The 25,083-nt window shown below is 49.7% G+C and overlaps 1 protein-coding gene across 1 annotated transcript in view; it reads left to right on the top strand.

Annotated features, from left to right (window-relative positions):
• The first annotated feature begins 751 nt into the window (after positions 1-751).
• ATP12A (ATPase H+/K+ transporting non-gastric alpha2 subunit) overlaps positions 752-25,083 on the top strand; it is a 31,448-nt gene continuing 7,116 nt past the window's right edge. The window contains exons 1-14 of the mRNA XM_032260072.1: positions 752-947; positions 1,706-1,864; positions 7,018-7,077; positions 11,118-11,321; positions 12,056-12,169; positions 13,114-13,248; positions 13,380-13,497; positions 13,756-14,024; positions 15,211-15,409; positions 15,569-15,678; positions 17,268-17,402; positions 21,248-21,440; positions 23,455-23,630; positions 24,284-24,420. Coding sequence (XP_032115963.1) covers positions 939-947; positions 1,706-1,864; positions 7,018-7,077; positions 11,118-11,321; positions 12,056-12,169; positions 13,114-13,248; positions 13,380-13,497; positions 13,756-14,024; positions 15,211-15,409; positions 15,569-15,678; positions 17,268-17,402; positions 21,248-21,440; positions 23,455-23,630; positions 24,284-24,420 — 2,018 coding nt within the window. The 5' untranslated portion in view covers positions 752-938. The remainder of the gene's footprint in view (positions 948-1,705; positions 1,865-7,017; positions 7,078-11,117; positions 11,322-12,055; positions 12,170-13,113; positions 13,249-13,379; positions 13,498-13,755; positions 14,025-15,210; positions 15,410-15,568; positions 15,679-17,267; positions 17,403-21,247; positions 21,441-23,454; positions 23,631-24,283; positions 24,421-25,083) is intronic.

The following is a 25,083-nucleotide window of genomic DNA, read 5'->3' as shown; positions in this document are numbered from 1 at the left end:
CAGCACTACGGAGACAGATCTTCAGACTCGTCTAACCAACAGCCTCCCTCCTGCGCACCTGCAGCCTGGGGCCCCAGGTTCCTGGGGTCTCACAGACCCTAACCCTCCCATCTCTCCTCCCCACTCCTTCTCCAAATTGTTTCAGAATTCCAGATTCTTATTGGATCCTGCAAAGTAATTCAGCTACTCTTCAGAGTCTCTCAGTTATTCCCAAATTCTCTCGGAGACTTCAATTTACCGATCTAAATCCATTCTCAAGAACACACTCGCCTTTTCTAGCCGGGACGTCTCCAACAGTAGTTGCTGTGAGAAACTGCAATTTCCCCCTCTCTGCTTACACATTTTTATAAATGGATTTATTGGTAGGCAAATTACATTTAAAAAAAAAAAAAAAGCGTGTGTGGGTTTTCAGGGAAGCTTGGACAGTTCGTGGGCGCGCCGGGAGCTCGCCGGAGTAGCGGGTCTGGCTCTGAGCGCCGAGCCGGCCCCCGGGCTGCAGTCACCTGGACGCGGGACCCGCCCCTGCAGACTCAGCACCCTGGCGTTCTGCTCCTGAGGGAAACGGGGTTTCCAGGGGGGTCCCCAACCCAGGGCTCTCGGACCCGTAGCTGCAGGTCCCCCGCCCCGCCCGCGCGCCCGCGGGTTTCCAGCCGTCCGAGGCGTCCGCTGGCCGGCGCCCTGGCGGGGACGTGGGCGGGGCAGGCGGCATTTAAGGCGAGTGCCGACTCCTAGGGGCAGCGGCTGACGATCCGCCGCGGAGGTGCGTGCAGGGTCTGCGCCGCCGCCGGTATCTCCACCGCCAACACCTCAGCCACCGCCACCGCCACCGCCACCGCCACCGCCACCGCCACCTCCACACGCTGAGCCCCGCGCCCCGCCGCCGCCGCGCGCCGGGATCCGCGCTCCAAGCCAGCAGCCGGCGGCGCCACCAGCCCAGCATGCGCCAGGTGCGTGCAGCCCCCGCGTTCGCAGCGGACTCGAGACACCGGGCCGAGGCCGCCCGGGACCGGAGCGGGCTGGCGGGAAGCGAGGGAAAGGCGAAAATAAATGCCCCCTCCCGGGCAAAGGAGAGGCCGCCTTTCCTCCGGGCGCCCCCAGCCTGGACAACGTTTCTCTGCCTCCCCGCCACGGCCCCCTGCGGCCTCTGGGGCTGGCTGGGGACAGAAGGCAGTCCGGATGTGCGAGGAGGGGCCCAGCGGTCCTAGGCCTGCTCCACAGCACCTGCGGGCCCCGACTCGGAGGATGGGGTGACATGGATGCTTTGCGGTCTGAAAAGTTAGCGGGGAAAGTGAGCGGGGGCTCCCGACTCCTCCAGTCTGAGAGTCCTAAGCTTAGTGGGTACCCCCTCTCCAAGAAACAGGACGCGCAGCGGGTGTGTGCCTCGGAAGGGGTTCTAAGGAAACCTCGCAGCTCCTTGGAGGCATCAGGCAGGAGTGTGTGTTGGGAGTAACTTCCCACCTGCTCCACCCAGAGAAGGGTCACCCTGAGGAGCTCCTGGCTGCCTGTGCCCACTCCGCCTCCCCTCTACACGAGCGGAGAGGAAGCCACGGTCGGCGGGAGATGGGGGAGAGTCTCCAGGATCCGACTCCCTCCCGAGGGAGAAGGGGCTCCCGACCCCTGCAGGTCCTGACCCCGCAGAGGGGCGCTCAGCACCTCTTCGCGCACCCCATTTGGGGCCAATATTGCACCTGGGCTTCTCTTTCAGAAAAGGTCAGAAATTTACTCCGTGGAGCTCAGCGGAACTGAGGACATCGTGAGAACAGACCAAGGGGATGACAAGGAGAAGTACAGAGGTCTGAAGAACAACTGCCTGGAACGCAAAAAGAAGAATCACGAAGAGGAGTTTCAGAAAGAACTCCAACTGGTCAGTAGCCTTAAGCCACAGGGGTCCTGCCGGCTATAGCCCTTCCCCCCAAAAGCTTGCCCCTAGAACCCGCCTCCCCCCACGGACACTCAGTCTCAGGGATTTGAAATTCCCTTGAGGTTGGTTTCCTTGTGTGTGGTGTGCTCTGTGTGTGTGTGTGTGTGTGTGTGTGTATGTGATGTGTGTGTGAGGTGTGTGTATGTGTGTGTGTTGTGTATGTATGTGGTGTGTGTTTGTGTGTGGTGTGCGTGGTATGTGTATGTGTGTGTGATATGTGTGGTGTGTGTGCTGTGCGAGGTGTGTGGTGTGTGTGGTGTATGTGGTGTGTGTGGTGTGTGTGTGGTGTGTATGTGTGGTGGTGTGTGGTGGTGTGTGTGGTGTGTGTGTGGTGTATGTATGTGTGTGTGGTGTGTGTATGTGTGTGGTGTGTGTGGTGTGCAGTGTGTGTGGTATGTGGTGCATGGTGTGTGTATGTGTATGTGCGTATTGTATGTGGTGTGTATGGTGTGTTTGGTGTGTGTGTGTGGTGGTATGTGTGGTGTGTGTGTGGGGTTTTCATGCGGTGTGTGTGTGATGTGTTGTTTATGTGTGTGGTGTATGTGTATGTGTGGTGGATGTGCATGGTGGTTGTGTGTGTGTATGGTGTGTTGTGTGTATGTGTGTGGTGTGTGTATGTGTGTGCACGGTATGTGTGTATGGTGTGTGTGGTATGTGTATGTGTGGTGGGTGTGCGTGGTAGTTGTGTGTGTGTGTGTGTGTGGTTTGTGTGTGGTATTGTTGTATTTGACCGAATGTAGAAAGTTATCACAAGACAAAAGTATGCCAGATTGTAGGGTCATTTATTATGCCGGCGACCACAGAGGACTCACGTCTCTCCAACCTGTGGTGGCAACAGGAGGGTGCCACGATTTTTTATACCCGAAAAACCACCTTGGGAGTGGGGGTGAGGGGCGGGGATGGGGATGAAAAGGCTTCAGACATTCCGAGGGCTAGTGGATTCTGTAAATTACCTCCTGGGCAGAGATGAGGGTGGGGGTCTCCGGACAATACAAGGGATGGGGACTTTTGTCATTCCGTTTGTTACTTAAGTGGTTTACAGAAGTCAAGATATACATTTGTTTACACATTATCTGGTTAAGGTGGAAATCACAGACCTTAGTTACTTATTACAAGCCACAGGAGCCAGGATGGAACTAGCTTGGGCTGCTTAGTCTGGCAATTGCCGGTAAGCAAAGGCTAGCAATTCTGGCAGTTACTGATAAGAAAAGGTAAGCAGCTTTACATAGTTTTGAGGAACAAACTGGCAGTTCTATTCACAGAGGCCAAGGACAGTAGTTATTGTAAGGAGAATGGGGCAGCCATTTCAACTTATCTAAAAACAGTTTTGCATTTTATAAAATAGTTTTGCTCTGGTTCTGGCTCTAGGCCAGCACAATATCACAGTATGGTGTGTCTATGTGTGTGATGTGTGTATGTGTGCGTGGTATGAGTGTATGCTGTGTGTGGTGTGTGTGTATGTGTGATGAGTGTGTGTGTGGTGGTGTTTGTGTGTGTGTGTGTGTGTGGTTTGTGCATGGTATGGTGTGTCTATGTGTGTGGTGTGTGTATGTGTGCGTGGTATGTGTGTATGGTGTGTGTGGTGTGTGTGTGTATGTGTGATGGATGTGTGTGGTGGTGTGTGTGTGTGGTGTGTTGTGCGTGTGGCATGGTGTGTGTATGTGTGTGGTGTATGTGTGCGTGGTATGTGTGTATGTTGTGTGTGGTGTGTGTATATGTGTGGTGGGTGTGTGTGGTGGTGTCGTGTATGTGTGTGTGGTGTGTTGTGGTGTGTGTATGGTGTGTTGTGGTGTGTGTGGCGTGTGTGTGGTATATGTGTATGTGTGGGGAGTGTGTGTTTTGAATGGTGTGATAGTATCTGCCCAGAGGTCAGGGCCTCTGCAGGATTCCTGCGTTCTGGTTAGAGGCAGTCGCTGCAGAACTCAGAAGGGAGAGCCTCTGGATTCCAGGCCCCACAGGCATGGCCAGATCTCTCTCCCCATCAGATGCCTCGTGAGATGTAAGTAACCACTTGCCAGTTTTCAGTTGATTAGTAAAACTATTTGAGCTGTAACTTCTAAGGAGGAAAACCAAAGCCCCTGGGCCATGCTAGATTGCAGGTGTGAAACCGCCTGGAAGAGCACAGTTTCAGTGGTAAAAATGTGGAGGCTCCATCAGAGTCGCACTTCTCCACTGAGCTAAAACTGGGAACGAATGACTGAACCTCACCTGAAGGTCCATTTTCTTTATGTAAAATGGGAAATAAATAATTTGCTGGGGTCTATGAGAGGAAAAAATGAGATGAGGATTTTGTAATTCAGGTGTTTTAGGGGAGTGCAATATTATTATTTATTATTATTTGTTTATCTATTTTTTTGAGTCAGTGTCTCACTCTGTCACCCAGGCTGGAGTGCAATGGCGTGATATTGGCTCACTGCACCTCCGCCTCCCGGGTCCAAACGATTCTCCTGCCTCAGCCTCCTGAGTAGCTGGGATTACAGGTGTGAGCCACCGTGCCTGGTTAATTTTTGTATTTTTAGTAGAGATGGGTTTCGCCATGTTGGCCAGGGTGGTCTCGGACTCCTGACTTCAGGTGATCCACCTGCCTCAGCCTCCCAAAGTGCTGGCACACAGGCATGACCCACTGCGCCCAGCCAATATTGTTATTATTATTAAAGAAGAGGCTTGGAGTTATGAAAACTGGCCACTTTAATAAAAAAAAAAACTGCCTTAGGTCTGAAATGTGACAGATTTTTATCTTGGGAACACTGAAGGGGAAACTTCTACACTGAGCTTGAGATGTGCTGGGTTGTCCCCAGGGTCCCTGGCAGACTTAAAACTCTGTGACTGCTGAGCTTATGACAGTACTGAGGGAGCCTGCTCTTTCGTGCTAGAGAGCCACTTGTTAAGTATTCAGAAACTTGGCACGCTGATTGACATCCTGTTAGCAGCTTGAAATTTGGTTCTAGTGAGAAATTGGCAAACCCTACAAATCCGAGCTTTGTATTTATCTTTCCTGGAGAGTTTGTTAAACATTTAGCAGCACACCACTGGGCATTTGTCCATGTCTCTCGTGATAGATATGTAAGAACACATCCCTGAAATTGGACTGACTTCAGTTCAAATCCCAGTGTAACTGAAGTTCAGTTTTCTATTTTGAAAAAAATAAGAATTTTTTTCTACTTCTCAGGGTTACTAGGAGGATTAAATGAGACAAAACGGGAAAAGACAGCTAGCACCAGACAACAGATAGTTCTTATTATTTCCCACCATCTCTAGCATTGAGATTGAAGACATATCTATTTTTCCTTGACATTACAAACTCCTGTAATTTTCAGCAGCATACTTGAATGCTTTTGCCTCCCAACCTTTCTTGGCACATTAGTGCCTAATGACAACTGAAGTACCCTGGCTTTTCAATAAAAGGGCCTGGAAATGACCCCAGGGGTGGGGGGGTAGGGGGGTGGTGCTGCCCTGTGCTAGTCCAGTGCTGGCCAGCAGAGGGCACCCCAGACCCCACCACCACCTGCCCCAACCCTCCCCCATGCTCTCATCCCCAAGCCCAGGGTAAAGGGACAGGAAAGGTCCTCTGCTCACTGCAAGGCCTTTAAAGTCTGAGGTCCATGCATGCAAACAATAGCTCGGATCATCCACTGCTTGTATCTGCCCAAAACTTAGTGCACAGTGCTGTGCTCTGCGCAGAACACTGCCTTAATCTCCTGAATCCCCAGCAATATCACCCTAAATGGATATTAGTGGAATTGGATGAAGGAGGAAGGCAAAATCTGGCTGAGAAGAGGACTAGAAGCAAGATGATAATGAAATAACGAATTCCGTTTCATTGGAAGGCCTAGTCTCACTGCAGCACGGAACGAATTTTTGCATATACTTAAGAAAAGCGATGGTGTCAGCATCAGTCAACAGTATTAATCTCTGTTCAGACAACTGGGGCTTAAAGAATCCTGAGTGTTGACTGGGCGCAGTGCTCACGCCTATAATCCCAGCACTTTGGGAGGCCGAGGCGGGCAGATCACCTGAGGTCGGGAGTTTGAGACCAGCCTGACTAACATGGGGAAACCCCATCTCTACTAAAAATACAAAATTAGCCAGGTGGGGTGGCGCACGCCTGTAATCCCAGCTACTCAGGAGGCTGAGGCAGGAGAACCACTTGAACCCGGGAGGTGGAGGTTGCAGTGAGCTGAGATCGTGCCATTGCACTCCAGCCTGGGCAACAAGAGCGAAACTCCATCTCAAAAAAAAAAAAAAAAAAATACTGAGTGCTAGGGCTTTCTAGGTGGATCGAGGAAGACTTACCCTGCTACAGGAAGAGGCTTCTAGACCTTTAGCCCAGTGGTTCTCAAAGGGAGAGGAGAGGAGGATTCCCCCACCCCTTGCCCAGGGGAAAAATGGAAACATTTTTTGTTACCACAATTGAGGGGAGGATGCTAGTGGGTGGAACCCACCACAAAGAATTATTCAACCAAATCGGCAGCAGGGCCACCGGTGACAAACCCTGTTGCAGTCTAATGATTCTGAAGCAGAATTCACAAGTGGGGGCCACAATGGCGTTTGTTTATTCAGCAGGACTTTCACCTGTAGGGTTTCTCCTGCCAGTGAGCTCCCTGAGGGTCACAGCTTGAGTGAGAAAAATGCTTTTCCCTGCCAGAGCATGTAGTAAAGGAGGAGGAGCTGTGCCAGCCCAGGATCAGGTCTAGCATGGTTTTGCCATCATCTCCAGCCAATCCCCGGGTTCAGGCCTGAGGGAAGCCTCCAGCTCACTGGCACCTGGACAACGGGGTGCCAGGACCTGTCTGTGCTGGAGTTCAGACTGAAGTGAGGGGCGTGGCTTTGTTCAGAAAAGCTCCAGGCAGCTCCTGGGTAGTAACCGCAAGTGCAGGATTGTGCTAACTCAGGGACAGTGACTCCTGAGAGTGCCATTCTTCTCTGAGCAGCCACCTGGCACAGGGAGTTGAGGAGCTCTCTCCTGTCCCCCACACTCCTTGGTACCCTCCCATCCTCATGGCTGCTATTGCCAGCTTCCACGGTTGGTCAAAGCTTGGGGCTTGAGTCTTTTGGAATTATCTAATTCACTCTGTTCTTCCTTTCATGGACGTCAGGATGACCACAAACTCAGCAACACGGAATTGGAAAAGAAATATGGCACAAACATCATTACGGTGAGTCATGGGAACCAGGGATTTGGAAGAGAGCATCCTGAGTGCAGAGAGAAGGCTGTATGTTGGGGGGTGTGGAGGGGGAGAGTAGACTGCACCTTTAAGAGGAGGGGCCCCTGCAGCACCTTTGAGACTACAGTTATTTGCATCTGGATGCTGTTCAAGGCCACGGAAATACCTACTGTGGTGCTCACACTGCACTGGCAATGAGAGGGACTCAGAGGGACAGATGGCCCTCAAGGAGAGAGTGGCCAGGTGGGAAGGCAGATATGTAAGGGGGTGTCCTGCGATCCATCCTATCCCACTGGGATGGCCACAAGAGGTAGAAACGCTCTGCTGGGAAATGCTGGATTCTAACTGAAGGGGCCAGAGCCAGCTCTTGGGCTGCTGCCATGTTTGCGCTGGGACTCAGGATGATTTGGATTTAAGCTTGTAAGGCTCTGGGTCCCCACAGGGTCGTGAGGTGTCCCTTATCCTGTGCTGAAGTGCAGGATCCAAGAAGTAAAAAGACAGGACATGGAAGAACTGGTGAAGAGCATCTGGACTTGGGGACCATGCAACCTATGAGTGGAGATCAGTGGAGGCCCCCAATGCCCAGAAGCGTCCGTATTTATTAGGTACAAGCAGGGGGCGGGGTCGTTTAAGTGAGATCATCATCTATAGGTTTAGTGATAGGGCATACATAATCATGTGAGTCACATGCGAGGGGGCCACCCCATTATGTCACCTGGGCAGAGAGATGGGCCATGCGCAGTAGGGGGCTGTGCTGTGTGCAGTAGTAGAGGGTCGTGTACAGAAAAGGGGTCCACCCCCATTAGGTCACTGAGGCAAGGAGGAGGGCTGTGTGCAACAGGTGTCGTGTGCAACTTCTTATCTGGGGGCTGGAGACTTCAAAGGATTTCTAAGGCCGGGCGCGGTGGCTCACGCCTATAATCCCAGCACTTTGGGAGGCCAAGGCAGGCGGATCACGAGGTAAAGAGATCGAGACCATCCTAGCCAACATAGTGAAACCCCATCTCTACTAAAAAATATAAAAATTAGCTGGGCATGGTGGCGTGTGTGTAGTCCCAGCTACTTGGGAGGCTGAGGCAGGAGAATTGCTTGAATCTGGGAGGTGGAGGTTGCAGTGAGCCGAGATCGTGCCACTGCACTCCAGCCTGGCACCTGGCAACAGAGCGAGACTCTGTCTCAAAATAAATAAATGAATAAATAAAAATAAAAAATAAAAAGGATTTCTAATAGAAGGATACTGTAAGCCAATGCAGTGGGAGCTGACAGACTTGTGCTCTTCTTTTAAGATATTTACGGGAGGATGATTTGAGCTAGCACAGAAGCAAGAAAACACTGACAGGGTGCACAGCCTCCGTGACTGCTCACACCAGAGGGCTTCTTCTCCCTCCATTATTTCCAGGGTCTCAGGCCTGAGGCCTACTTTCCACAGGAAATGGATGCAAGGTACTACAACTCCTTTATCAGGAGGAGAGGCTCTTGCTCCAAGCCTGCCACACAGCGTAAGCCCTTTCAGGCAGGGACGCCACCACCTGGGTCTTTGGTTCTTGTCCTGGTCTGGCTGTTTTCCCAGGTACTGTTTCTGTTCTGTGACTGCTCTAGGCATTCCTCCTACTACAAACTACTATATGGTTATATGGAAGGATTCTAGAAATCAGGACTAAATGTGTCAGTACAGCTCTGACTACAATACCTATATGAGTATATAGAAAGATTATATGGAACTAAGTATGATTATATATATAAGCTAGATATAAGTAAGCAGTAAGTTATTATGTGATTATATAGAAAGATCATATGGGACTAAGTATGATTATATATAGAAGCTAGATATAGTAAGCAGTGAGTTATACTTCAGGCACTAATTGTGCCTGGGGTCTGCATAGTTCTTCCTCAGTGCCCATGGGGGGTGTTACCCACAAAGCTGGTGGGGACCCGGGGCCAGCAAACACAGAGCGGGCTGGGAGACGATCTGGGCTTGGCGGAAGGTATTCTGTGTGGAGAGGGGACAGGTGCGGCAGGAATGAAGCCAGGAAGGTCATCTGGGTGAAGCGTCAAGGGTATGCACATTAAACTAAGGAGTAGGGGCTGTCTTAGAGGCAGAGGGACATGGTTTCTACACAGGGAGGTCATTTCATTGGTTTTTCAAAAAGCAGTTCTCCTAGAAGATTCTTTTTTTAAAGTGATAAATGGAAGGGTCTAGAAGAATGGAACAATAGCCCAGGACTGTGAAATGAGGCTCTGAAACACGGCGGCCAGGAAGGTGGGAAAGAAAGGGACCAATTAGAAAGACATTGCAGAGACACAACAGCAGGACTTGGCAGGTTTTCGTGGAGTTCCTCATCTCGCTAGCGTATCATAGCAGCAGGAGGAGGAGAGCTGGTCAAGTGATGGGCTGGGGTGGGAGCTGGGAGTGAGGCAGGGAAGGCAGGAGGGAGGAGACGATGATGAAGTCATTTGGAGCTAAACCAGGAGAAGTCTCTCCGGAACACCCCTGAGGAGGCTTTCCGCAGTTATTCACAAAGATGAGTCTGAAGTTCTGGAAAAGGAATTGCAAGTGGAGGAAGACGGGATTGAGGTGGTGAGCCTGAATCTAGGCCTTCAACAGGTATTTGAATCACTACCACAGAAAAAGCACGAGACCCAAGAGAGAACACAAAAATGACCAAGACAGGCCAGGCGTGGCGGCTCCCACCTGTGATCCTAGAACTTTGGGAGGCCGAGGTGGGCGGATCACTTGAGATCAGGAGTTCGAAAGCAGCCTAGCCAACATGGTGAAACCCCGTCTCTACTAAAAATATTTTAAAAACTAGCCAAGTATGGTGGCGGGTGCCTATAATCCCAGCTACTCAGGAGGCTGAGGCAGAATTGCTTGAACCTGGGGCGAGGAGGTTGCAGTGAGCCAAGATCACACCATTGCAGTCCAGCCTGGGCAACAAAGTGAGATTCTGTCTCAAAAAAAAAAAGACCAAGACAGAGTCCTGGCCTTTAAGCAGCTTACAACATAATTAGGGAGAAGAAAAAAGAGGTATCTAAAGACTTGTCCACCAAAGACTGTGGGGGAGATTCCAGTGAACATGTAGGGTTTCAAGGGTGAGGGTGTCTCATGGATGGCAGGCTGCCCAGGGCAGGGGCTGCTCACGTAGGCTCCAGGCTTGTCAAGATGAATGAGAACTTAGGCTGGATGTGTAGAAAGGTAGAAAAGGAGCAGATGTAAGGATGGAAACTAAAGCCACATGCTCCCTATGCAGGGTTCCAGAAGCTATCCTAGTTCCTGGGGAGTTTCTACATGGCTCTTAGCCCTGGTGATCAGCTTCTTCATTCCAAGTCCTGTCTCACCAGATAAACCTCTAAGAAACTAACACCCCTTAGCAGAGCAGAATGCAGTGGCTCCGGACCCAGCCACCACATTGAATCTGTCACTGCCATTGACATGCCAGGTCCCTCGGGCAGGTTACGTAACATCTATGTGCCTCAAATTTCACCTGTGCAAATGGGGACCGACGAATAATGGCCCCTGCCTCAAGGGTTATTTTAAAGACGCCTGTAATCCCAGCACTTTGGGAGGCCAAGGCGGGTGGATCACGAGGTCGAGAGATCGAGACCACCCTGGTCAACATGGTGAAACCCCGTCTCTACTAAAAATACAAAAAATTAGCTGGGCATGGTGGCGCGTGCCTGTAATCCCAGCTACTCAGGAGGCTGAGGCAGGAGAATTGCCTGAACCCAGGAGGCGGAGGTTGCGGTGAGCCGAGATCGCACCATTGCACTCCCCCCTGGCTGGGAAAAAAAAAGAAAAAAACCTTTGTCTAAAAAAAAAAAAAAAAAAAAGACTAAAGGAGTGAATACACACAGCACAGGGCTTAGCTGGTATTAAGCATTACATAGGCTTTCAGAAAAGGTGGGCAGCTTTCTTTGGGCACGTTAATGCCTCACCCCAAGCTGCAAAAATATGCAGCCCAACCCCTGAGGGAGGAAGAATGTCTAATTCATATTTGTTTTGGTTGTGCATGTGCTTTGTTTGGCTTTCCCAGGGTCTCTCCAGCACCAGAGCTGCTGAGCTCCTGGCACGGGACGGGCCCAACTCCCTCACCCCTCCCAAGCAGACACCGGAGATCGTCAAGTTCCTCAAGCAGATGGTCGGGGGCTTCTCTATCCTCCTGTGGGTGGGCGCCTTCCTCTGCTGGATTGCATATGGGATTCAGTACTCCAGCGACAAGTCTGCGTCCCTGAACAACGTAAGGCTCTGGGGTGTCCCCTTCTGGTTTTGCTGGCACAGCCATTCAGTGAGACCTCTGGGGCACAGCTAGAGGCTGGTTGCTGCTGCTTAGGTGTGGGAAAGTCAGGTGTTTTCCCAGCTGTAAAACCAAATTCTATCTGGCTTTCTGATGTCCCAGAGGCAGTGTGGGCATGAAGAGAGATATACAAAACACCTTAAAATTTTAAGGGGCAGGAAATCCGTTTCCATATGAAGTAGTTTGGGGCTCTGTCACCCCCAAGCTAACCTCTCTCCCTTTGACTCGGAGAGCATCTATGCTTGCCAAGACCTGGGTACCAAACCCACAAAACTGAATTGGCCAACAAGATGCCAAGAGACAGAAGCCAGAGGCAACAGGCCACATGTCATAGGATTGGACTGGCATGAAATGTGCAGAACAGGCACATCCTTGGAAACAGGAACCAGATCGGTAATGCCAGGGCATAGGACAGGAGCAGAGAGTGACTGCGGAGGGCCAGGGGGACCCCCAAGCAGGATGGAGACACTCTGAGGCTACAGCGGAGGGTGACTGCATAGCTCTGTAAACTTAAAGAAAGTCAATGAGTTGCGCACTTAATATGGGTGAATTCTGTGGCCTGTAAATTACACCAGGCATAACTGCCAGCATCGCATCCTCCCATGGAGAGCTCTAGCCCCAGGGCCTGGCCCCTTCCTGCTGCCTGTTTCTCTGACTGACGCCCTCTCCTCACCCAGGTGTACTTGGGTTCTGTGCTTGTCCTGGTGGTCATTTTGACGGGGGTCTTTGCTTATTACCAAGAGGCAAAAAGCACCAACATCATGTCCAGCTTCAATAAGATGATCCCTCAGGTGAGTGGCAGCCACTGGTCCTCTGGCTCTGGTGACCCCTGGGGGAGGAAGCCCCAGTTGGGAGGTGCACCGGGCCCTGAGGGCCAAGGGTTCCCAGTTCCTTCCCTGTTGGAGCAATCGTGGGCAAATTAATCCATCTGTCAGAACCCCAGGATTTTTACGGCCAATTGAGATAGCACCCAGGGCAGTGCTGGTCAGCACGTGGCACCTTCTGTTCCTGCTTCTCAGTGTTTGTGGACAGTTGTTCTGGGTTCTGGAAGGGACCTGTGGAAGGTCAGGGAGTGCTCTTTCACTGGCAGCTGAGGAGACCTGCCTGCAACTGTTTATCTGTGACCATTTTTGCTCCTGTTCCTAAGCCCCAAAACTCACCAGCAGGGAAGCCTAGTGTTCCCCTCCGCAAAATCCCCTGTCAGGTGTCCACACTGTCTCCGGCCCAGAAAGCTGTGGGCTGGAGGAGAGATTCTGGGTGGAAAAAACACCTCCTGCCGAGCTCAAAGCAGGAGATCACCTCGTTAAAGCTTCCCTGACCCATGCAAGATTATCAACCTCCCCAGCCCCACCTTCAGTGTTCTGCCCAGATGCCCAGCCAGGATCGCTCTACCTGAATGGTCTCCATTTCTAGGAGGCCCAGAGTTCTGGCATGGCCAGATCTGGCCAACAGCAGACTCTTCTGTACCAAGAACATCTCCATGAGCTCAAGAGTAGTTCTTAGAGTCTTCAGGCCTCGGATGAAGCAGTCTTCTGCTTCGTCCTTGCTAATCAGACAGCCTTAGACTATGGCCGCAATGCTGTAACCACAGGGCCAGGTGCAGGCTGCCCAACAGCATGGACTTAGCAGTGACAGTGGCCAGGCCTCCATCCTGGGGTTCGGTGCGGCACAAACTGGGGAGGAGGGCCAGTGTCCTTCCAGGGTCTGAGGCGTCTGTTATGGTTTTCTTCTGTAGCAAGCTCTCGTCATCCGAGATTCCGAGAAGAAAACAATCCCTGCAGAGCAGCTGGTGGTGGGGGACATCGTGGAGGTCAAAGGAGGGGACCAGATCCCCGCAGACATCAGGGTGCTATCCTCTCAGGGGTGTCGGGTAAGTGGCAGGGGGCATCCACCCCGAGCACCATGTGCCAAACTCGCTGGCTGTGTTATCTTTCCAGGCTTCAGTATAAGAGGCAGGGAATGAGGTATCTAGCTTTGAACCACTTTCAACCTTTCTTCTAGGTGGATAACTCGTCCCTCACGGGGGAGTCTGAGCCCCAGCCCCGCTCCTCTGAGTTTACCCATGAAAACCCCCTGGAAACAAAGAACATCTGTTTCTATTCCACAACCTGCCTGGAAGGTAAGGTCACTGGCTCTCAGGCCACATGTCCACCTGTGTCCCTTCTCCCTCCTGGGCTCTCAGGTCTGCCCTTTACCACACCTTGTTACAAAGCTCATCCCAGAGGAAGCGTGAAACTGAAGGGCATAGAGGACAATGCTTGACCTTTGTCATGTTTTGTGCCTATTGATCATGCCAGCCCCCAGAGAAGGCTGCAGGCTGGCTGCTTGTCCCTTCTAGCTGAGGACCCCTGAAATAAAACGTCTGCTTCCCCTATAGGCACTGTCACCGGCATGGTCATCAACACAGGTGACCGCACCATCATTGGCCATATTGCTTCATTGGCCTCAGGAGTTGGGAATGAGAAGACGCCCATTGCCATTGAGATCGAGCACTTTGTTCATATTGTGGCAGGAGTGGCCGTCTCCATCGGCATCCTTTTCTTCATCATCGCAGTGTCCCTGAAGTATCGAGTGCTGGACTCCGTCATCTTCCTCATTGGCATCATTGTGGCCAATGTGCCCGAGGGCCTCCTGGGCACCGTCACTGTGAGTCCATGCTGTTGAGCAGCCTGCACCCGGCCCTGTGGACACAGCATTGCTGCTGGGGAAGCACCCACACAAACTGCAGTCTCCCCCAGTTGTGGGGCACCACGCCCTCCCCGCCAGGGACAACCGCGGAACATTCTGAATAGACAGTTTCTTACAGAGACAAAAGAAATTGGCATATTTTTAATATTTGAATGCGTTTTCCCTGGAAACGTTATGTTTTCAATCTGCATTTCACATAGCCTACTCTGCCCCTTCAGATCTAGATAAGACAGGCTCCACCATTCACAGATTTTCTAGAAGCGTGGTGCCTTCCACATATTTCTTTGGCCGTTTCTACAACTTAGGCATTTAGGCACATTGCCACACTCCACTTCTCTCTCTTAGGCAAGAAAAAAATATTCCTCCCATTTTTTCTGCAGAGGACTCCAGCCCTTTCCTGGCCAGCCCTAGACTCAGCTCTGGCTCTTTGTACCGGCCCATGTCATTCAGCCCCTCGACTGAGCCCCCTCCTCCCCAGTCTCTGCTGTAGGGTTCCCCAGGGGTAGGAGAAGACAGGGTTCATGTCCAGTTTTGTGACTACATGATCATTGTCCTGGTGTTGCCTTAATCAAAGAAAAAAGAAGTGTTTGAATTCCAGGTCTTCTCTGACTCCAGGAGTTAGTAATTTGAGGAAATTGGAATCAAAAGAACCCTTTGAAATTTGGAGGTTTAAAAGAATCTTTAAAATATGGAGCTTTTAAAATGAAACAACACAAAGGCTGCTGAATTCCTCAAAGCAACAAGTGCGTCCTTTGAGACAATCTCTTTGGCCTGCACCAGTCAGTCTCTCTTACACACTCCTGCTTGGGGACCACAGAAGGTGTCATGAGCGTACGTGAGCACCAGCGGCCACAGCAGAATTATCTGTGTTTGCTGCCCGTGGGTCTCTTGTTTTCTTCAAGTCATGAAGGGACAAGAAAAGTGTCTCATGTTTAATCTTTAAAAAAGGATTGTGGCATAGAGGGCTTTTGGTGGCCTCTAAGCCACCAGGTCAGCTTAGCTGTGTCGGCAACCACACCTCTCCCCTAAAACTAGTCTAGCTGTCTGCTAAAATTCAATCACAGCTAACTTTGGCTGTTTCTGTATTATTGGACCTGAGTTCAAATGAGGATACTTCCCAAAGCATGCTTCCCTCTCCTGTTAGGTGACCCTGTCACTGACAGCAAAACGGATGGCCAAGAAGAACTGCCTGGTGAAGAACCTGGAGGCTGTGGAGACCCTCGGCTCCACCTCCATCATCTGCTCGGACAAGACTGGGACACTGACCCAGAACAGGATGACAGTGGCCCATCTGTGGTTCGACAATCAGATCTTTGTGGCTGACACCAGTGAAGACCATTCAAGTAAGTCTCATGGAGCGCTCGGCCTGGCCAAAGCTGTGGACTCCGTCCTGAGGCTGAGCTGAGCACGCAGCAGGGTCTGCAGCTGGAAGATTGCTGGACAGTGACTCGTGGACGGCCAGCCCAACCCACAGCAGCCACTGTTCTTTCTCTGTCTTCCAGACCAAGTCTTTGACCAAAGCTCTAGTACTTGGGCCTCCTTATCCAAGATCATAACATTGTGTAACCGAGCTGAGTTCAAGCCAGGACAGGAAAATGTCCCCATCATGAAGGTAACGCTTCTGCAGCTCTCGGTCTTAAATCACAGCCAGTTTGTAGTCATTCGCTCCGGTGACCGGGTGCTTGATTTCATCTCTCCACTTGCATAAAGTTTGTCCAGTGCTTGCAAGAGCAAGTTGGACTCATAAGACAGGCAGAAAGTTTTCTTCATGCTTACCAGCTTTGAGAAATACAAAGACGCTTAAAAGGTTTCAGAATATTGCTTAAGGGCCTTTAGAAAACTCTGGAAATGAATGCACCTTTAAGTTACTTTCCTGACCTCTCTGCCAACAAAGTGGATGTAATCAAAGTTCGTTTTAATATACATGCCATTCATGGAAGTTTAAAATGTGATTGGATAAAATAAAAGGACTGATTCAGCACATCTTCCTGTTAACTAGAATATGGCTGCGGACGGAGCTCTAAAGGGTCCTGGAATATCGGAACGTGTAATAAACTCTCCCCTCCCTCCCTCTCCTGCTTTCCTCCTTCCCTTCCTCCCTTTTCTTCTCCATCTCAGTGAGTCACTGAATCTGTATTCTTCTGGCTTTCCTATTTGCCATCTGTTTCTTTCTCTGACTCTTTTTCTTTCTTATTTTTTTTTTTGTTGTTGTTGCTTGGTTTTCTCTCCGTCAGACAGCTCATTAATATTCTTTTTGGCCAACTGCTTCTTTGTCAGTATCTTCCAAATCTTTATGTCCAGTTCTGATTTCTTACCCAAACTCCAACCTGGATCTCCAGCTGGCTGTGTGCTTCCACTAGGAAGTTCCACAAATCATGGTCGTTAACTTCCGCCTGTATACCCAGCCTGGCTGCACATCAGTGTCTTGCCCCATTTTCTAATTTTCTATGATATAACCATTCTGTTTGTCATCGGGCCAGAACATTTGGAAGTCATCTTTGACTGCCTCCTTTCCTTATATCCAGTGAGTCACCAAGTTCTATCATTCTTGCTTCAAAATATACGTAACTTTACATGTCTATTTATCAGCAGTACCTTACATCTAAATAGCTGTGTTAGCCTCTTAATTGATTGGAATTAAGCCTCCTTGATTCCAGTTTATCCCTCCTGGAGTCCTTCTCAAATGCCATTAATTTTTCTTAAATGATGCTTTTATATTCACCTAACTTTGCTCAAAATCTTTCTGTACCTCCCTGTTTTCTGCTTCTCAAGTCTAGACTTCAACCTGCCTTTCAAGGCCCCCCAGGTCCTGCCACACCCTCCACATCCACTTGTACCTTAAACACTCACGGACGAGCCTGCACCTCACGCCCCTGCACCGGCATCCTGATTTCTGGAAGGCTTTCTTCTCTGTGTATTGGCAACCCACCTATCTATCAAGATCTAGTTCATAGCTGCTTTTTTCCATGAAGCCTTCCGTCATCACAGAGATCCAGCTTCTCTGAACATCCCTAATGCCAGTAGGTGGCACCATTGTTTACACGGTTACCACTGTCTTGTGGCCTCCCTGATTGCCACGTGGCAATATCTTGTCTCTGGAACTAGATGTTAGTAGGATCAGGGGGCGTTTTGGGTCCTGTGCTGAGGGCATGTTGGTTTATTAAATATGTGCTGCAAATATTTTTCTCTTTTGATTCCCAGAAAGCTGTGATTGGAGATGCCTCAGAAACTGCTCTGTTAAAATTCTCAGAGGTCATTTTGGGTGATGTGATGGAAATTAGAAAAAGAAACCGCAAAGTAGTTGAAATCCCTTTTAACTCTACTAATAAATTTCAGGTGAGTTTTTCCTCACAACCGGCCATCTCTGTTATTGGCAGGTGACCTTTCTACTTGCATATATCCTTTGCTTAACTCATATCAAAATATGAGGATACCTGACATCAAAGACAGTTGTCAGGGATACAGCACCCAGGCACATGGTCCCCCAGGTCAAGCTCCCTTGCTGGCCTCCTTCCTAGCCATGAAGCAGGGCAGAGAAAGAAGGAAAGGCAATGACCTCATCAGAGCCTGGCTGCTGCTGTGAATGAGCCATTGCTGTCACAGTCACACTCCTCTCTCTCTCCTCTCTCTCTCTCTCTCTCTCACACACACACACACACACACACACACACACTCACACTCCTATACCACCACTACCAGGTACCTTCTGCCATGAGGAACAGCAGCCACACTCCAAACCATAAATGCCAGGTGGGCAGCAGGGAGGCCGAACAGCCGCTCACACCCCAGGTGCATCAGGCCTGGGCTCACACCCCAGGTGCATCAGGCCCTTGACCTGTGTGATCTCGTTCCACATTCACATCAGGCCTGTGAGGTAGGACTCACTAATCCTGACTCATGGAGGAGGAGGCAGGCCCTTAGAAAGTGTTGAGAGACCAGATTCCCACAGCCCAGTGTTCTCAAGCCTGACTCCAAGTCCACGATTCTTCCACCATCACACAGAGGGAGCACGGCACAGTTCAGGCCACAGGAGCAAGCCCTGCCGTTTGGGGAGACCAGTGAGGGGTCCCTTGGGTGACAGTCCCGTCGCTTTCTGGAGCCATCCTGTGCTGTGGGTGGGAGTCTCCTTTCCGCCCCCTGCTCAGGTAGAAGACGGCCATCCTTGCCTGGTTATCTCAGCATGCAGACCTGGCTGACAGCTGTTGCATCCTCCCCACGTTAAGACAAATGGCAGTTGGGAGCCCCAGGTCCCGAGGCAGACGGGATTTCCCACAGAGTCCACGCTGAAAGCAAGATCAGGACTTGGGCTTTGCACAACAGTAAAGCATAGAAATGGGATAACCACAACTGTGTGTGTGGAGGTTTCCGGTGATTATCTCCCCATCTTTGTTCAAATGGAATTTAGGGTTAGAGAAGAACTCTTTTTTTTGTTGTTGTTAGAATAAGTTTCACTCTTGTCACCCAGGCTGGAGTGCAATGGCACAATCTCAGCTCACTGCAACCTCCATCTCCTGGGTACAAGCAATTCTCCTGCCTCCCTAGTGGCTGGGATTACAGGCGTGCACCTCCGCGCCCAGCTAATGTTTTGTATTTTTAGTAGAGACGGGGTTTTACCATGTTGGCAGGGCTGGTTTCTAACTCCAGGCCTCAGGCGATCCACCCGCCTCGGTCTCCCAAAGTGCTGGGATTACAGGCATGAGCCACCGCACCCAGCCTAGAGAAGAACCTCTTGTGTTGCAAACGTCTTCTTTGTGGACAGTGAGCCAGCGGAGAACTAGAGTTAGCTAAATAGACAACCAACCAGAAACATATGATGTGAAATGCTCAAGCCAAGAAACCACATCTCTTATATAAAACCTAAGTGAAAACAGAGTGGGTAACGGTCCTAAAAGAACGGTAATCACAGGAGCTGTCCTGTGCCAATTTCCACATGTGTTAAATCATTCATTCTCACGACGACGCTGTGGGGTGGGTAGAGGATGAGGAGGTTGAGGTGCAGCGCATCAGTGCACAGTGTGAAGATGGGGTTAGATGATGTCTCCATCAGCAGCAGGACTCGGCGCCCTGCTGAAGCTCCGTCTTTCATGGTAAAGGCATGCCCTGTTGCAAGAAGGGAGACAAAGCGGGTTCCATGAGGCCTTGTGTACAAGTTAGAGGAGAAAGTGGTCCATAGAGTGGGACTAGAAAGGGGAGAGGGGCCTGTGTGAGTTCCCACTGAAGAGGTTGAAGATGCTGTCTGGATGCTGTTGGGGTCATTTTGTATCTACACATGAGCAGTGCTCAACCTCACCAGGGCTTTAGATGTCACGGCCTTAGAAGGAGACATCTCTGCTTGAAGGAAAGAAAGTGGAAAGCCTATGTTTTATTGATTAGAATAGTGATGCCTCAAACACATTGGTCCATGAAAACATTTAAACGGTTTATCGCAAATTGGAAAATGTTTTATATAAAGATGAATGCATTTGATTTAAAAGATCATCCTTTGTAGCCTCCATAATTAAGGGCAGGAGTCTGGAGTCTACTAGCCTGGACTCACATCCCAACTCAGCAACCAGATAGCCACCTTAGCTCAGTGATCTTGAGCAAAGCATTGAACTTCTGTGCCTCAGTTTCCTCCTTTGTGAAAGGGAATACTAATAGTACCCGTGGCCTTAAGAGTGTTTTGAGGATGAATGAGTCGATGTGGACAGCACTTAGAACAGTGCCTGCCATGTGGTACACACCATGAAAGTGCTTTGTGTTATCCCTTTGTTTTAAATGCCACTGCACTCCAGCCTGGGTGCCAGAGTGGAACCAAATCTCAAAAAAAAAAAATATATATATATATATATATCTATATCTATATATATATATATCTCAACAGAGAGAGAAAGAAAAAGAGAAGGCCCACATTTTAGAAAGTGATGTGATAACAGATGGGAGGGTTTTTGTTTGGTTTGGTTGGTTGGTTTTCTTTAATGTCTTTGCTTGGTCATTAAAGAAAGCAGCAGCAGCAGCTGGTAACCCCATCAGCCGATACTTCTTTTTGTACTCACCTTTGCACTCATCTTTGCTACCCAAAAGTCTAAGAAATACTGATTTGTAAATTCCAGTTAGACCCAAAATGGTAGCACTTTTCCCCTTTTTTTTTTTTTTTTGAGAAAGAGTTCCCTTTTTCTCCCCCCGGGGGGATGCAGGTGCGTGATCTTGGCTCACTGCAACCTCTGCCTCCCGAGTGCCAGTGATTCTCCTGCCTCAGCCTCCCCAGTAGCTGGGTCTACAGGAGTGCGCCACTATGCCCAGCTAATTTTTTTTTGTATTTTTTAGTAGGGATGGGGTTTCGCCATACTGGCCAGGCTGGTCTCAAACTCCTGACCTGACGATTCGCCCACCTTGACTTCCCAAAGTGCTGGGGTTACAGGCATGAGCCACCGCCCCCAGCCCCACTTTTCTTTGTAACTTATTTTCTCCCAAACGCTCCGGCCTGAGATTCCTCTTGAGTGCTTAGAAGAGTACCTGGCTTATCATAAGGGATAGATGAGTTAGTCACTTTATTCTTGTCTATAGAATTTTTTTTGCATATCTTATTAGGATGGATCTGGAAGTAGAATTGCTAGCTCAAGAGCATTTCTATTAAAATTGAGACTCCCGTGACTCAGCTGTCTTCCTGAAAGACTATACTTGGAAGTATCCACTTCCTCACCGCCCCACCCCACCCCACCCCCATTTTCTGTTACATCCAACCAGGAAAACTGGGTAGACAGTGAGATAAAGAGGCACAGGAATTCCTTCTGGCTTGTGCCCTTCTGAGCTCAGAGTAGCCTACGTCTGAAAGATGGCTGCTCCCCACAGGAAGGTAGAGGAGGTGAGATGCAGAGACTCACAGCCCCCTAACTCTCACGGGCACCCTGGGAGATATTGCCCAAGGCACAAGATTTTACATGCTGATGACCACATCTGGCCTGTCTAAAGCGGCCAGTTTTGCTTGAAAGATAAGCTTGACTTATTGCAGATTCCAACCCAGGGTGCCCCACCGTGGGCTGAGGCCAAGTCTAGATCTCTTCATCTTAACTGGCCACAGAAATAAAAAGCGCAGACTGTGCTGAGGATGCCATTGTTCCCCTTCCTCCTTTACATTTAATGAGAAGAAGGAATGTGTTTCGCCTTTCTGTAGGTAACACACTTGGTTCATTCCTTCCCAGCTCTCCATCCACGAGACGGATGACCCCCACGACAAGCGCTTCCTTCTGGTGATGAAGGGGGCCCCTGAGCGCATCCTACAGAAGTGCAGCACCATCATGATCAATGGCGAGGAGCACCCGCTGGACAAGAGCACCGCCAAGACCTTCCACACGGCCTACATGGAGCTGGGTGGGCTGGGCGAGCGTGTACTGGGTGAGTGTGACGGCAGGGCCCTGCCCATCACCTGGTAGGCGCAGAGATGAGGCAGGCCCCTTGAGGACCTGTGACCTACCTGAGTGGCTGTGGCATCCACATGAAGCAGGTAAAGGAGAACATGATAAACAGGATGGGAACAAGGGGAGCACCAAGCAGGGTGGTGTGGCCTCCAGCGAAGCAAGCTCAGGGAAGACTATGGAGGGAGGTTAAATTTCAAACTGAGCCTTAAGTGACTGCATCTGAGGAGAGATGGGGGAAAGTAACCAGGGCCCAGGGAACAGCACGGGCCAAGCACAGAAGCAGAACGGCATGGGGTGCACAGGGTGCTGCCGGCCGTTGAGACGGCACGGTCACAGAAATAGGGCTTGAGGGCTAGATTAGAGGTCATGAGATGGGGACCTTGAACACGCGGTGAGAAGCCAGGTTTCATCCTGCAGTCAGTCAGGAGCACCGAGGGCCGTGCCGCCAGAGTGAGCTGGACAGCACTGGGGCTGAGGAAGGATGCTCTCTGATGGCAGCAGGGACAGCAGAGACGCGCGTCTCCACAGAAGGCGGCTGCCCTTGCTCAGGGGAAAGAGATGGGAATTTGATTGGGGTGATAGGAATGTGAAGGGGGGATCAGGGGCCAGAGACTTCATAGAGGTAGAATTGGTAAGACTAAGAAATTAGAGGAGAATAGTCAATTTAAAAATGAGTAAGCTTCCTGTTTAGCAACTAGGAAGAGTGATGCCAGTGATGCAGATGAAGTGTCAGGAGGGAAGGAACCTTAGAAGTGCAGCCATGCATGGTGGTGCGTGCCTGTAATCCCAGCTACTCAGGAGGCTGAGGCAGGAGAATTGCCTGAACCCAGGAGACGGAGGTTGCGGTGAGCTGAGATCGCGCCATTGCACTCCAGCCTGGGTAACATGAGTGAAACTCCGTCTCAAAAACAAAACAAAAAAAAAGAAGTGCAGCCATGGTGGGAGGAGACCAAGGGGGTGCCTGCAGTGCTGTCACAGGGGACCCTGTGTCTTGTCCGCACTGGGGCTGGTGGTGCCCCATCAGGACAACAGAATGATGAATTCAAGGAAACAGAAGCATATGGTTGACGATCTGGCTCATTAAGCAACATGAAAGTCCTTGCCAATGTAGACGGAGTCTGTGGAATGTGTGTTTCTAAAGGCTATTTGAGTTGGCAAAGCGGATCAAACATAAATGAGATGGTAATGCTTCAGGCATGCAGTAACCCACAGCACCCCGTATTCTACTTAGGATCGATGCCCACCTGTGTTTGACCTGTCAAAGCCTGCTCTACTGACATTTGCAAAGCAGTGGGCCAGACTGAAAATAAATTGCATGTGAAAGCTCATCACACAATCTTGGAGGTCCCACCAGACACAAGAGTCCCTTCCATCTCAGCCTATGAGGGGCTGAAGTCTTCCGAGAAGAGGATGGCTCGGCCCATTCCTGCCGGCCTTTCTCTTGGGCTTGTCTTGATCTAACACTGAACATCGTGCTCCTCCATTGAAACCCCTTGTTCCTTCACATGCTGTTTTCTCTGCCGAAAATACCCGTCCCACCTCCACCCTCCCTTTTTTCCCTAGAAATCATCTGTGCTCCTCTCAAGGTTCAGCTCGCATGTGACCTCCTTAGGGAAGGTCTCTCCTGACCCTCCAGGCAGCTGACGTGTGGCTCTGAGACATGCACTGTGCTTGATCCCTTTAACTCTGTGCCCCACTGAGCTTCAGAAGTTGAGGCTGTGCACGCTCGGTCTTTTTATGTCTAGATCTAGGCAATATAGCAAGATATATTTCTAGAACATACAGCCTAATGAGCACACAGTGAATTGCATTTGGATGAAGTAATGGCTTTCCTAAAAAACTGCATTACGGAGTTGAAGAAATTAAATGATTCTGGCTTATCGTAATGTATTGGTAAAACAGTAAAGGACTGAGGTGTATCAGCATGTTTCTCTCTCATTTTTTTTTCGTTTCCTATCCTTGACTGACTCCCTACTTCATCTGTATTACAGGTTTCTGTCATCTCTACCTGCCAGCAGATGAGTTTCCAGAAACCTACTCATTTGACATAGACGCTATGAACTTTCCCACCTCCAACCTCTGTTTTGTGGGACTCTTGTCAATGATCGATCCCCCTCGGTCCACCGTGCCAGATGCAGTCACCAAATGCCGGAGTGCAGGGATCAAGGTGGGAATTATTTTCCTGGCTCAAGAAGTTCTCTCTTTATGGCGTGTTCCTTTCTAATAATCTTTTTCATAGGAGATGGTCAGTATTTAGGTGTCTTCAAGTAAATATCATAATTCCTATTTTTATTTCTAGTTTCACTGTGCTAAGGTTACTGAAAGTGTTCCGCAAAAACAAAATGATTGTGTCTGTGTGGAATAAGCCACATATACAGTAAGTGCAATGAGAAGAATCTCCTAGTGCCTTGAAGTGGCCATATCTTGCCCTGGACCATGATAAATACGAAAAGGCTTTATTACTCAATCTTGAGGTTCAACCCCCATAATCTATGTTCATCATTACTACATTAAGACTGCTGAAACAACGTGGGTTGCCCCAAGTAGACACTCACCAGCCCTTTCACAAATAAAGTGGCATCAAAGGGGAAGGGGGTCCCCTGATGTCAGAGGAGGAAGTGCATGAAGCCTAGGAGCAAGGGCAGACCCAATGGGATTAGTGTGTCCTCCAAAGACAGTTGTCTTGTAGATCCAGAGCTGCCACTGTAATCATCAACACATTCTCCCAGGGCGCTATGGAGTAGGCAATACTGAGCCATCCCCACTTTGACCAACTGAGTTCTTTATTGTCCATGGGCCTTCTCGTTGTCTGTGCTCTAGGTTATCATGGTTACAGGCGATCATCCCATCACAGCCAAAGCTATCGCCAAGAGTGTGGGTATCATTTCAGCCAACAGTGAGACAGTGGAAGACATTGCACATCGCCTCAACATCCCTGTGGAGCAAGTTAACCAACGGTAAGCACAGGAGCAGCACAGCAAAAACTCCAATTCATGCCCATGGGGCCCCACTGGCTCTAAAGAGCTGCACTACTTGGAACAAATCAGCTTTCTACTCTCACAGTGATGGTAGGCTAGTTTCAGCTATAATTTGCATATCCATGTAGTCACTCTAATTTCACTGAGCAGCTAGTATGTGCCAGGCACAGTATTAATACCATGAAATGAACCTTTATGTGTTCCTTGTTTGAAATTTCAAAATCCAGTGTGCCCTAGGTACAAAACCTATGTGCCCAATTTAGAATAAGAAAAACTGAAAGGAAGGGTTTGTGTGAAGTTACTTGCCATAGATGCAGTTGCATAATTTGGAATAGTAAGAACCCTGTGGGCTGTTTCATGCACCCCCCCAACCTTAGTAAGCATCTTGGATATTTATCTACCCAGTTTTATAGTGTGTAGCTATGTAAACACACTCTTCTTTTTTGTTTGGGAATAAATGGAATGGAAGCTTCCTGAGGAAAGTCTTTTCTTGTTTCTCCTAATTATTGTAATCATATTTATCCTTAGTCTTTTAATTATGTTCATCCACCTGTTCATTCATTCAATTATTTATTCTTTCAACAATTATTTTTTGCGTGCCGACTGTATACCAGGCAAGACCTGGAACTACAGTAACAAAGC

Source organism: Sapajus apella, unplaced genomic scaffold, assembly GCF_009761245.1.
Source record: "Sapajus apella isolate SASKATOON/1434 unplaced genomic scaffold, GSC_monkey_1.0 scaffold114, whole genome shotgun sequence".
Taxonomy (NCBI): domain Eukaryota; kingdom Metazoa; phylum Chordata; class Mammalia; order Primates; family Cebidae; genus Sapajus; species Sapajus apella.
The sequence above is the reverse complement of the archived record's forward strand: the minus strand, read 5'-3'. Positions and strand labels throughout refer to the sequence as shown.